General features: G+C 33.4%; 2 protein-coding genes across 2 annotated transcripts in view; both read right to left on the bottom strand.

Annotated features, from left to right (window-relative positions):
• LOC117123161 (tyrosine-protein kinase receptor Tie-2-like) overlaps positions 1-1,365 on the bottom strand; it is a 28,917-nt gene extending 27,552 nt beyond the window's left edge. The window contains exon 1 of the mRNA XM_033269012.1: positions 1,288-1,365. Within this exon, the coding sequence (XP_033124903.1) occupies positions 1,288-1,351 (64 nt within the window). The 5' untranslated portion in view covers positions 1,352-1,365. The remainder of the gene's footprint in view (positions 1-1,287) is intronic.
• A 1,890-nt stretch (positions 1,366-3,255) lies between these two features.
• Positions 3,256-14,541, bottom strand: part of LOC117123173 (receptor-type tyrosine-protein phosphatase mu-like) — a 41,808-nt gene continuing 30,522 nt past the window's right edge. Inside the window, exons 4-11 of the mRNA XM_033269025.1 lie at positions 10,434-10,691; positions 9,021-9,335; positions 8,238-8,317; positions 7,576-7,795; positions 6,935-7,164; positions 6,655-6,721; positions 5,665-5,755; positions 3,256-4,857 (exon numbers count right to left, since the gene is read on the bottom strand). Of these exons, the coding sequence (XP_033124916.1) occupies positions 4,641-4,857; positions 5,665-5,755; positions 6,655-6,721; positions 6,935-7,164; positions 7,576-7,795; positions 8,238-8,317; positions 9,021-9,335; positions 10,434-10,650 (1,437 nt within the window). The 5' untranslated portion in view covers positions 10,651-10,691 and the 3' untranslated portion in view covers positions 3,256-4,640. The remainder of the gene's footprint in view (positions 4,858-5,664; positions 5,756-6,654; positions 6,722-6,934; positions 7,165-7,575; positions 7,796-8,237; positions 8,318-9,020; positions 9,336-10,433; positions 10,692-14,541) is intronic.

Below are 14,541 nucleotides of genomic sequence, written 5' to 3'. Positions count from 1 at the left end.
GGAGACCACCTAACTTGATCCACTCTCGTAAAAGAACACGACATTTAGATATCATTTAAAATGATAGAAATAGCTGTGCACCAATGGCTCCAGAAATTTGCCGACAAGGGGTCCGACATGTCCGATGGAGGTGTCCGAACCAAGGGGACGACTAAAGCCTGGGTCGTGGGGTCCGGGAGAGTTTTTATGGCTTATATGGTCAAAATTGTGCATTTAGAAACCACAATATTTGAGATTGGCCATCAAAATAACGTTATTTGGATAGGGAAATTATTATTTTGTTGATCCGGCGACCTCGTCATGGCGTCGGACGACAGGGGTCCAGGCCTGTCCGAAAAGGTGGAAAATTCCCCCTGTCCCCTTGGCGCCACCACTGAGCTAGTCATAGGCCTGCCCAGCAGATCCCTGGGGCGGATGTAGGGAGGAGGGGATGTAGAGAGTGCGATCGCACCCCCTTAAATTTTAAAAAGAAAAAACAATTGTTGTATTATATTGTTGATATGAATTATTGGTAAGATTTTTAAGGTACATGAGAGTGCAATTTCCGTGCACCCAGAGGCCCATATTCTCAAAATGTTCACACCTCAGCTTCAACCATGTTGGGGTTGAGGTAGTGTCTCACGCACCAATGGGCGCAGATCATGGGGGAAGGGGTAAACGTCCAGGTTTCCAGGATTTGCCCGACGGGGGTGGGGGTTGGTCTGAGGTTTCCTACGGAACAAGCGCTGTCTCTTATACACATCTAGATGTGTATAAGAGACATCTCCTCACCTTTCGGGAGTCAAGAAGATATGTTTGAAAATTGTTGACATAAATGCATAAATGATAACTAAAGAGCGCTGTACAGCCCGAGTACATCATTTTCGGCCATCTTGAGGTACTATTTCCTCAAATTTTCTCACCACTGCCCCAACCATGGCGGGCCTTAGGTTGTTGTGGACTCACGGCTTTGAAAGTAGGTAAAGTAGGCCTAAATACACCAAAGAGAATGTTTTTAAGTTTTGTTCAGGCCATTTACAGGTACTATTTCCTTAAATTTTTGCACGCACCCCCTACCGCCAAAGGGGATTTTTTTTTATTGATGGTAAATACTAACCATATCAGGGGACGTTATATTTTCATTGCGGATTTTTTGGGCTCAGTACGGACTCCAAAAGTATGCACTTTCTTTTAGTTTTAAGGCGTATGCGGATTTTATAAGTCCGTAATGACGATATAACGTCTGAGAACTACAATAGTTTGTCAAATGTGAATTAAATTTACTATATGAACAAGTAGATACATTACCTATTTTGAATCCAACTAAAATAATTTGAATTTGAACCAGGAAATATATGTCAAAATTCGACATGTTGGTTTCTCCAGTCCTCGTTAGCCTTGAATAACAACAATAGGAAAGCAGTGGTTTGTAATGATGTCATTATATTCGTATTTAGCTTAGAGTACCATGTCGTGTCGTCACGACGCCAGGTGGCACTCTCTGTTGTCAACAGACGTTGGTTACCGTTCAATACGCCTGAATGCCTTCATAGGCTTTCTGGAATAGGCATTTTAACATCTAATATTTTACCATCAAAATGTACTAAAAACACAAAAGCTCGTATTAGTTATCGAACACACATTTAGTCATCAATTAAAATTTACAAAGAAAAAGTAAGATACAACATCTTAATAATTACTTTAGAAATTGGGATCAATGGTTTGTCAGTGGCGAAAATGACGCCCGGTTGAACTCTTTTCCCAACGACAGCAACGGAGTAGTATCACGCGGTATCATGACGTAACACTGTAGTACTCTATAACAATGTTTTGATTACGGTTTTCTATGTAAATAATAGACAAAAAAAATGAGCAATAGGCTACCGTAAAACCTCTCATAGAGGCCCTGGGCTTCTTTGTATAGGACTGTAGGATGGGGTTCTTTCCGAGAGCCTTAGGATTTTCGATACTATTTATACAAGTAAAGAGAGGGGCTTCTTTTCAAAATAATGGCGCAACTTTTGGGAATTACTACTACTATAAAACAATGACTACTGGAAATAGTTTTCAACCATGAAATCCTGTTAAAAAACAAGAAAATCTTTTTTTCTTTAAATAAAGTGAATATTTTTATACAATCACAACATCAGAGAGAAAATTAATCTGTATCATGGAGTGTATTAATCGGTATTAAATCACAAACTACTAAGTGTTTTTCATTGTTTATCTGTTTCTTTAAAATTCATTTAAGTACGCCTACTATACTATCTTGTAAAGAAGCACATACTATCGTGAATAGAAGCATATGGGCTTTCTTTTTGAGATTAATTTTTGCAAACTAAAGAAGGGGTGGGTTGGGGGCTTCATTTCAAGATTTCAAAACTCTCGATATTAATTTCATAGGGATTCTATTCGAGCTTTTACGGTATGTGTTGAAAATGATAAATCATACATAAGCTATATTGCCCTGGATTTCTTTCTTTTTTTTCTTTTTTTTTCTTTCGTGGGGATCATCGCCCATCTTTATTTGTTCTATTTTTCCATGGCTCTCATTTTCGGTTTTCTCTCATATTATACAGTGATCCTATAATGTACCGATATTTACATACGTGTTCACAATTCACAACAATAATGTATTTAAATTCATTACAATATAAAACAAAATTAAAAGTAAAATTAATTGCATTTCATAAGCATAATTTATATAAAGGGGAGAAAATTGCAAATTTTCAGCAATTTCATGTTAGTACACGGTTTTCTTAATGTATTTAAGGGCCAATTATATATAAATAACAGGCCAAAGATAATCTCGAGTTTTAAGCAAGTTGCTATCTTTAAGACGTGGGGTGAAACTCTTGGCGCAAAGTTCATAGGGTTTTTTTTTACCATTTCAAAAATTTGTAATGTTACTACACTACAATAGGACACAATTTAATAATTTTGCCACGAGAAAAGAAGGCACTTCAAGAACTATTTTCGCAGGCTGGACTAATAGCTCCCTTGGTAAAATTTGAACCAGGGCTATTTAATATAATTTTTATGCAATTCGCGACGTCTGTTTTGATTTTTATCAATATTGTGGAGTTTCTGTGATTTTTATGTTAATTTTGACCGAACAAATGATTAAATATATTGATTTTTACAGACACTATTGTATTTCAAAAACATTATTATTCTGATTGTAATAATGAACAAAACGAAGACAAAATCTTTTTAATTGAATATTCTTTTATTCACTATTCAGTATGCCACTAAAAATATGTTGAGCCCATTGGACATGCTTCATAATGAATGTTATTCTGGGTACCGTAACGTCCCTAAAGCCTGGTTTCCTTAAAATCGCTACATTGTCGCTACAGTGTTTTCAGTGTAATCGTTGTACTGCGTAGCAATCCCCCGACACAATCAGGAAGGCTCTCTGATTCGACCGACCAATCAGCATCACCGAAATCTATCGGCGATAATGTGTAGCGATTGTATGGAAACAAAACTTAATCAAATCCTCTTACGAAATGTCTACTTTCTCTGATCAGCCGGAAATTCATAAATTCATCATCAAATATTTAAAAAAAAAACCCTGCTCTCTCTAGGCCCACTTTCTGCATGGCTTCTTAAAATGGATATCGTTAATATATGCTTCTCTTAAAGAAAACACAGAATTTTTAGTCATTGCAAACTTGATAGTCCTGAATAATCAGACGTTTCCACCAATATGGTAACAAAATACTTTAAATCCTCTCGTACCATTATAATTTCTGGTGTCTAGTTTGACAGCATCCTCCCAACAAAATTAGCCTCTGTACATGCAAACAACTAATTTCGTTATGTTTTTCTTGATTTTTAGTTAGCAGTAGCATGGTGGTCGTCTTTCTCAATGTGCCGTAGTTGTATTCAAAGCGATATATATTGGCAAAGGTAATGTCGAAGATTGCATCTCGTACTCAGAGAGCTGAGACAGCGAATCAGAACAAAGGAAACGGCTTTTCACTGAAAGTAATTAATGATAACATTTTTTTTATTTTAATTGTTTGCATCCGAAGGCAGGGAGCCCGAAAGTTACAGAATGGAACCAAAAACAGTGAGATAAATGAAAACCACAAATTAATTATAAAACAAGCAAACAACCTTAAAAGTAAAACCACAAATTAATTATAAAACAAGCAAACAACCTTAACAACTAGATACATCACTTAATTCTACGTTTCAAAATTTAAATTTCGAAAGAACCAAAATAACTATTTAAATAGGCGGATCTTAACGACAGAAGAATTATATAACTTTAGTCATTATAACGATTATATTTATATTTTGAATCATCAGCTTCATTCTTATTTATTATCATTTTTAATATTGTTATTAATAAAATGTGTATGCAAACATGTTTTGCATTCTTGTCCTAGGACTTACCAAAGCTAAGAAGAAGAGAGGAACCCATGACATGAATTACCTCTCAGTTTTGTCCATTAGCATACATTTTAAAATAAACTGCAAGCGGTAAACATTCAGATACTAATAAACACTTATTAGATATCGCAGAGTAAATATTTTATGTTGGTATATTGAGGAAAAGCATTACTCATATTCATGTCCCATACACTTCAAGGGGATTTGATAAGGATCGATTTTGTTTTGGTAACTTGAATGTTTTCTTCTGGGAGTAGTTAGACCTCACGTCCACTGGTCTGTGAAATTGCATAATCATACGTGTTTTCAGTCCTTGTTTGGATGACATCGTTTTGATATTGCTGCTCTATCAAATCGTCTCTAACGATGTTGGCATAATTATTAAGTTCAGTTGCGTCTTCAACTGCCCGAATATTTGTTGTCAGATTGTCATCTTGGACTTCACGCGTATTGTTCCCATTTGGATGGCTGCATCTGGAATAGATAGATGTATTAGACCTACTTCTTTCAAATTATTTTTTTGAAAGATTAATTGGTTGGTTGTTGGTTAGTCGGTTAATCATCGGTCGTTCGGTGATGATGAATAGATGAATAAAGAAATTTAAAAGTAAGAAACGACGGGTTTATGACGGATAAACAAACGAACAAATGAAGAACAAACGAACGAGTGATTTAACACACAAAAGAACAAAGGAACAAAATAACAAATTATATTATGTGTAAGTAAGTAAAATAGATGTTAAATGAAAGAGATAATCAAGTGAGTTCATATTCAATCATGCAGTGTGCCCTACAATTCGAGACCACTCTGGGACCTGAAAAGTTTGAGTTGTCTCGGCGTTCGGTCTCTACTAGAGCGTTGGCTTTTTCATTGAAGATTGTTAATTAGTTCTTTGACAAAGTGGTCTCGAATTAGATGAGTCTCGGAATTCGAATTATAGGGTGCACTGTATTGAAATTATTAACAATATCATAAATGTCAACAACTCAATAACATTTGAAATTAAAGTATATACATTATTTCGTTAAATAACCTATCATATATTATTGTCATAACATTAAACATTGGAAAAAAGAAAACGTAATTAAATTAATTTCAAAAGGATACAGAAAAGGTCCAAAAATCAAACTAATACGCACAATCGACCAAATAAATAAACAAAAATGGTAAAGGACGATGGAGTAACAACATTTTTTAAAGGCTAGATAGTAATCTAAGCATTTACTGAATATTTTACTTAATACTGTTACTAAAATGATTAATGTATCGAAAAACAATACCTGTAGTATAGGCCAAATAAGGAAATAAGAAAGATGATGATGATGGAAAGAGCAGCCACTAGTACAATCATGAATCCCGGGATTGATGATCCTATAGACATAATAATAATAATAATAATAATAATAATAATAATAATAATAATAATAATAATAATAATAATAATAATAAATAGTATTTTGCATTTTAAAAATTAAAAATAATATGAATAATGATAATGGAAATAACAATGACATTGTAAATAAAAATGAGCAACAACAACAACAATAATAATAATAATAATAATAATAATAATAATAGTAATAATAATAATAATAATAATAATAATAATAATAATAATAAAAATGATAATATTAATACAAAATAATTGTTAAGTCAGTGTGACATCATTATTATAAAATTCTGTATAATTATACTTTTTTTTTATCCCCAGCGGTCACTTAGGTGCTATAGAAACCAGTATGTTTTGCGGCTCGAGTAAAAAAGTTACAAATTAGTTTATTTCAATATTTTCATAATATTGACAACGCGGAGTGTATTTCGTTGCATACGCTAAAAGCCTTCTTTACGACATTGGCGTAAGGAGCCTACGAATCAGACCAGGCGTAGAAAAGAGCTAGGCTAAAAAAGCTTACAATATTAAATTATGTGTCGGTACTATATAAATAGTACAAAATTATATCATGTAATTTATGTCAAAAAAGTGTCCCCGGGCACTTTATTTTGTCAGGAAATAATGGCTCACTTTAGATTATATTTCCAACAGAAGTCTCAAACCCTGAAAAAATTGCTTATCATTGATTATATAAAACATAATTTATTATTGTTTGTTTCAATATATCTATAGTTATCTGTGGGAGTTTTATTTAGAGGTTCTTTAAAATGCTCAGTTTGTAGCAACATTGTGGTGTAGTTTGATAAACAGATTATGCAGGAATATAGGATGATCTGTCACACTTCCAGAGAAATAGAACAAAACTTTATACAAATACCTGTACTTTGCTCAGCGGTGAAAAATGGGCTCCAGTTTCCCACACCAGCCCCATTGACTACTCTAGCCTGTAGGTATAAAGATATGGTTTATCTATTATATAATATTAATTCCCTAATTATCAACCAAACGAAAGAATACGTTCTGCGTCCATTTGTCAAGGTTACTTTTAAGCGTAATTCAGAAAGTCATACACATGAAATTGCTTTGACTTGACTAGGCCTAAATAAAAATAGCGTTTTAGCTAAGGTTTAGAAATACCGTAAAGATGAATTACTTACAATAACTTTATACTTTGCATCTTCTACCACACTTGATATTTTGTAGCCGTAGATCCCTTGGTCTGCTGTAAGCGTTTGGTTCTTCCACTCTTCGCTATTTCTTGATCTGTATCTCACATCAAAACCAATTATATTCCCATAAAGATTTCTGTTGAATGACTCAGATGGGTACACAGAAACGGTAAGGAATGAACCATCCTGTGTTGCTGAGACTCCTGGAACTGGAGGTACTGGAAAATCAAACAGTGAAAATTATTGTTATAGAATTTCATTATGAAACCTATATTCTCACATTGAAATAATTATTGTATTTTCTGGAACCATGGAGATATCTGTGGTACTTCGTAAATAATTGCCACATTTTGTTATAGCATGAAGGTAATGTCGCATTTTTGTAACAAACTTTTGCACTTAGTAACCACGGAGCTGTCACAATTAATTTGTAATTTTCAATATATGGACATGATGATGCCATACTACAACATTTGTCATTATGAAACATATATTCGCATATTGCAATAATTATTGTGCTTTGTGAAACCATAGAGATAGATTTATATAGGCCTAGAAAAATTGCAGTCATTTGTTACATAACAATTAATACGGTAGACGTGTGGACAGAGGTAAGAAAAAACGCTAACTCTCTTCAGGTGAGAACACTTGTACCACTCTTGCCATCCCAGCAAAATCCTTGTTACTTGCTGTTACAGAGATGATGTATTCTGTGTATATTTCAAGTTCCATTATTGTATATAAATCATCAATTGTCGTTTTCTCAGTGATCATGGACACGTCTGTATTAACAGGTCTATAAGATATCGTATAACGCTCTACACCAGTTGAACACTTGGCTTCCGTAATCTGGATAAAAAAAAGTGCATGTCTAAGTATTTTTTATAGAAATTTAAATTTGTTAGTACAAGCAGTTTATATATATTTATTCATCTTGCAATTGTTAGGAATAAAAAGGACATTTATCAGAAATTTGTCATCAAAATCTACAACAATATTTAAAAAAAAATAAATAATAAGAATACCATTGTAGCCTCATATTTGTGTCTGACAGAATTGCTGATAAGGTCATTAGACTAAAAATATTAACATGACATTGTTTTTATACTATTTTTTAAAATCCTTTCTTTTTAAATGCTTTTATACATCTATGCTTTTAGTATTGCAACAACAAAGAGAGTAATGAAGCATACTGTGTACATAAACTAAAATTAAAGAATATATTTTCTTTCCAAATTTACGATCAACAGGAAGGAATGATTAATCTAGAAAGAAGGAATGAACCATTTACCGTTAATCGTTGCAAAACAATGTTGATCCTTTTAGGTAACTTATAACTTGAATTTGCTTCGACTACCGGTGCTGATGGTTCTGAAATAAAACAACACACATTCTAATAATAACATTACAGAATTTTGTTTGCATTAACAGTCTAAATATGTCAACAATCTTATCATCTTCAGCTTTCCGATCATCATCATCATCATCATCATCTATTATGATCATCTATTATTATTATTATTATTATTATTATTACCGTCATCATCATTAATCATCACTAAGCCTATAATAAACCATCATCATCATTATCATCATCCTTACAATTAATTATTATCTTCATAAATCATAATCATTATCATAAAACATCCTAATAAAATCATCATCACTACTATCAACCAACATTACCATCATCACTATAAATTATAATCACTCTAAATCATTATTTTCATAAACCATGACCATAATTCCTTACCATCACCTTCATTATCACCATTATTTTCATCATCATCCTTATCATTTCAACAAAATTATAGATCACCATCATTATTAAAACTAGCATCATAAGCATGATCAGAAGCGTAAGTCACCATTAAAATTGTATGTATCTTTCATAAAATATAATGAGAAATGTTTACAATAAAATTACCTTACTTTCATATTAAATTGATTGACAAATTGATAAACTATTTGTCATTACTTAAATTAATACATTTATTGCGCTACCAAGAAAAAAAAACATCTTAAAACAAATAGGTTTGCATTTTGTCAAATTAGATTATTTAAATGTGTTTACCTCCACAGATTGTTGATACAGTTAGCTCATTACTTCCCCTTGGACCTTCACCCCCAGCACCTTCCCTGACCGCTGCTATAGCAAAGACATATTCTTCTTCCCACCGTAAACCAGTCACTGTGGCTGTAAGACTGTTGTCTTGAGGTATGTGGCTCCAGAGCCCAGATGATGAAGATCGTCTGTAATATAGAACATATCCAATAACGGGACCATCACCACTATCTCCACTACTGGTACTCCAGTTCCTCCATCTCAATTCCACTGATGATCCAGTACTCGTCAGTGAGCTTGGCTGTCCAGTGTACGTTGGTAATACTAGTTGAAAAAAAAACGTACGATAAAATTAAATTCATTAAAATTCATTAAAATCATGATAAACCACTAATATTTAACATAAATTACATAATAATACAAAATAATGAAAAAAAAAGAAAGTAAAAAAAAAAGAAACAACTAGAGATACTATGTTCAATAGAACATGAACCCAGTCATTTTTTAAGAGATAACCACTGTGACCTTTAACCTCAACCTGTGAACACCTCATGTTTGGTAGGAGTCTGTCTAATGCAATTGGTCCAATCGTTAGTCACTAGCAATATTTGATAATTTTTACTATAGTGACCCTTGTGATTTTTGACCTATAGGTGAAGAGTAGTTGTTCATGTTTAGAAGGTCCCAAGGATCATTCCTGGTAAATTCGAGGATTATATTTGGTCCAATGGTTTGCCATTAGTAGCATTTTGAAATTTTACTAGAGAGAACAAAAGAATAACGCTTTAATGACCTTTGACCGTAAATCGCTTAACACCATAAAGACCCTACTTTATGCCAATACATATGTGCCCAGGACAAGACTGTGCTATGTTATTTGTGACAGAAGTCTTTTATTCATTTTTTTGAAAGTTTTTTACCCTAATGACCTCTGTGTGTCCTTTGACCCCAAGCAGTGAACACCCCATGTATGAGAGGTGCCACCGATTATACTGACCAGGTTTGGTTTAAATCGGCACAACCGTTTGGCACTAGTAGCGTTTGGAAATTTGCCAGAAAAAATATAAAAATTACCCCTTAATGACCTTTGACTCCTTATCCCTGAACACTCTATAGACCCTGCCTTATGCCAATGTATATGTGCAAAAGACAAGACTGTGCTACGTTATTTGTGAGACAAGTAGTCTTTTGTACGATTTTTGGTTTTTTGACCCTAATTCCCCTTATGTAACCTTTGACCCCAAGTTGTGAACAACACATAAATGGGATGTGGCACCGGTCCTACTGACCAAGTTTTAATTAAATCGGTCTAGTAGTTTGCTTCTAGTAGCCTTTTAAAATGTTGCCAGAAAGAAAGAAAGAAGAAACTGCTCGGAAACAGAACCCAGTCAGCATGCTGCTGACTGGGTAAAAACAACTTACCAAAGATATTAAGTGAATGATCTGCATATGCTGTATAAGATTCCTTAGCAAGTGTGCAGACATACGTAACAGCAGGATTTGCTTCACCGGTAAATTTAACTCTTGTAACTCCATTTGATTCTGTGCGTACAGTTTCTGAAGCAGGTTGACTGCCAATAAGAAACTGAATGGTAATGCCATCCACATTACCTTGAATGTCACATTGGAATGTGGACATCTGACTTGGATTAACTTTTGTGTTGGAAGATGCAGAAATTCCTACAATAGCAACAAATAGGAATAAAAAATATATATATAGAAATATATAAATTATGATGAAAATGTATTTCCTCTTGTAAGAATGATTTATTTATTTTTTATATATTTTCTATTATTTTAATGTTTTAATTTCTACTTACCTTAACTGAGATGCGTATTCGGTAGCGAGCTATTAATCTTCCATAGGGTACAGTAAGTTAAGTCTAATTATGAGGCTTATGGAAGTTGAGCTTTTTTGACAGTATTTGTACCCAAGATGTTAAAATGAACTAAATCATTTAACTGCGTTCTTTATTGTGAACATGGGCCATAGTGCACACGAGTTGAAACACAAGAAGACTGGGCATAAATTTGAACCAGTTCAGGGCACACGCATTGGCTTTTAGCTGTTTTGCCAACTTTGCTAAAGCTCCACGACTATTTCTTTAAATTAATACTGTACTTTAATTAATGGTATTTGTTTGGCTATTAACTATAGCAGGACACTTTCCATTGTATTTATTACGTTTTTGTTCAGTCTTCCGAGAGCTATACCACACATTAAAACATTAAAATAGAAAGAAAATATATATAACTAAAAGAAAGCATAATTATTCTTATTTATTTATTTTTTTATTCAGGTATAGAAGAGTATACAAACAGCAGCCAATGGCTGAAATGAAATTTACAAAAATATAAGAATATCAAAATTATTATATACAAAATTGCTACAAGAAAGGACAAAACATTACAAATACATACAAAGAAATATTACATTAAAAATTACTAAACTCAATTATAACCCCTAAATATTTCTTTAATGACACCAAAATCAGGTCCGTAGCAAGGAGGGGTTTTTATGGTTCTAGCGAACCCCCTCAAATTTTTGAATGAGTCCCACTCGGACGGATGTCTGTTTTTAACTTACCCAGCATTAAATCAAAATTTAGCACCTAATTCATATTTGGTCACCCGTTTTTAAATTCTAACCTGCGATACAAGCCTTCATTCAAGTTAGGAGATTTAAATTGAACGCAACTCCGGCAAACCATGATTTTACGATGGCTCAAATATAAGGATGGCAAACATCGATAAAAACCCGGCTCCCGTCTCAACTTTGACTGGCCTTTGCCTGAATGTTTGTAAGAAATGTACCAACCGGTAACGAAACCGGTCGCCGTCTACCTAGAGTAAATGGAGCCACCAAATGCAGCTAAAGTTTTGCGACTTATTCACCTGATTCTGGACTGTGTGGTTAGTAAATTCTATAGCCATACTGTCCACAGCGCACACTAACCTATTTGCTGATGGAGCTTTTTTTGGAAATTGACTCCTTTTTTCCATCCCAAACAAAATATTATTAATAAGTCAACATGGTCCATCTCAGTCATCATAGCCAGTCACAAAATTAGGAAGGTTGTTTTCAACAGCAGACACACACACAACAGAATGGAGTGCGTCAAAACCAGTGTTTTTTAGTGATAAAGAATTATGAGACGTCGTAGAATAACTGACTTTTTTCGTCCACTGTGGCAAAGAAGAAAACGACAGATAGTTCCGGCTTTAAGGTGGGTTATTTTCACAAAAACGTGATGCAATAATGAAAAAATGATTATTATTGTTCATTTTCAATTTTTTCCTATTTTTCTTTCTTCCTATGCTTCTTCTATATTTTCGTTTAAATTTAATTTGTTATACTAAATACATATTTACGCATAATATTTCTATGTAGATATATATATATATAAGTTTATATCATTTTAATACAGATTTACATATTTTTTGTAATCTAGAAATAGGTCTATGTATACTTTGTGTCTGTATTTAACATGTTTCAATCTTTTGCTTTATTTAAATATCAATTATTATCATAAATTTTAATGATTACATTATTTCATATAGTATTTTAAATAAATTTATAAACAATTTTAAATATTTAAATATAAACTATGAAAGTAAATACACGTAGATTAGATCAATAAAAATGGACATATAAGGCCTAGTAATCTTTATCTATTCATTAACACGAATAACATTTTCAATATTCTAATCAATTTTTATATAGCCGGAGTTAGTTTCGACCTAGGCAAACCTTTGCTAAAAAGGTACACTTTCTCCATCAAAAGGCTTCTTCTATGAATGGAATGACCTGTTCGAAGCACGAACTCCTGTAGACCAAACCCAGTACCGTTACGATGTTTAATCGTACGGGAAATCCACTCAAGATGCAGTACCGTTACGATTTTTAATGGTACGGGAAATCCACTCACGAAATATTTTCTAATTTTATTATATTACCACCTTTTTATTACATAGATCTTTTTCAAAACATAACTTCTTTTATAACCTTATATAGACCCATTAAAAACAAAAACTGCTCTGGCTTTGGGGGCTTCGCCCCCGACCCCACCGGGGCCCTTAGGCAGGCCCCTGGACCCCACGCCCAGAGAACCCACCCTTGAAATGACCTGGCTACGGGCCTGAAAATGGGATAAATATAGATAATATAAGTACATAAAAATTTTGATTATTTCTAATTATTGAATTATTTCTAACATTACAAAATTAATTAATTAAGTTAAAAAAAATAATGCATATAATCACCACCTATAGAAAAACTGCATTCAAGAAAAATTATGATTATGAGGCCTAACAACTAATCCACCACTAGACGGGATTAAAAAATGGTAATGTTAATGTTACGTGCTTAATAAACAACATCAAATAATCAATGTTGCTCATTAAGCAGGTTAACAACTGTAGGAATAGATGATTTTTCATTTTTGTGGTTTACAGAAGGCAACTTCAAGAAAGTGGTTCGATCTATTAGAGACCTAGTCACTTGATTAAAATAAAGGGAGGAAATTTGTCAACATGTCAGACTTCGACGAACTTTCCCCAAAATACAAAACTATAGTATTTCTCTTCTTGTCACAAGGGTAATTGGTAATCCTGTAACAGAGAGGGCATGGTCGTAGTGCAAATAATTGCAACGTAAAAGCATACGGAAAGCTCTCTTTTGTACCATTTCAATAGACTAAGACATGCGTTAATGTGTAATAGCACCATGCTACACAGGGGCAGCATACTAAAAAATAAGCCTTATGTAGGCCACATAGAGAGATAAAAAGTCAACAGTTATTTTTAAACAACACTCAATACTGATATCTAAGATGCATTTTAAGTTTAATTTTGTTGTCTTAAATCATACGGTAAACTGTTCCCGAGTTAAATTCCGTAATATATAAAACATGTTTGTATTTCAAGTTAAAATTTTGGTGATTTCTGGTTAGAATATTGTGTATGCTACCAGTGTATTGCAAAATATCACATAGGTATGATGGTACAGATGTAAACATCTAAATATTGTGCATACTGTATAGTATTCAATTCTTATTTCAATAGTTACCCATCCTATTGTCATAATCCATTTGTGTTACCTGAGTTCTACTATCAGCGCCTGTATTAGTTTCACAACTCTATTCTAAACTCTTTGTACCTCTAAAGTATAAGCCTTTGAATCAGTACCCCAGACAGTTTCACAATAATCAACACATGACATAAAAATAGAGCGTTGTTAAATAATTTCACTTTTTTTAATCGGTAAAATAGATGTAGAGTTTCTGATAGTACAGTATTGCACATATCAATAGTACTTTCCATGTGAATGTTTCATCGAAAGTTACATCCCAAATACTTAAATGTTTGGACTTTGTCAATCGTGTCAGCGATTCTGTTTCTGGTTCTGGTGTGTAAAGCTGACCACAAAATGACCCCAAAATTAGGAGTATAACAGGAGCGGTAGAAATAGCATCGAATGATAGGAAAGGTCCACCACCGCAGTTAAAGACGCACAGCGTCTGTCATGAGC

This window comes from Anneissia japonica, unplaced genomic scaffold (genome assembly GCF_011630105.1).
Source record: "Anneissia japonica isolate Jap-2015-1 unplaced genomic scaffold, ASM1163010v1 scaffold560_len657749_cov147, whole genome shotgun sequence".
NCBI lineage: Eukaryota > Metazoa > Echinodermata > Crinoidea > Comatulida > Comatulidae > Anneissia > Anneissia japonica.
This window is presented reverse-complemented; position numbering and strand designations above follow the sequence as displayed.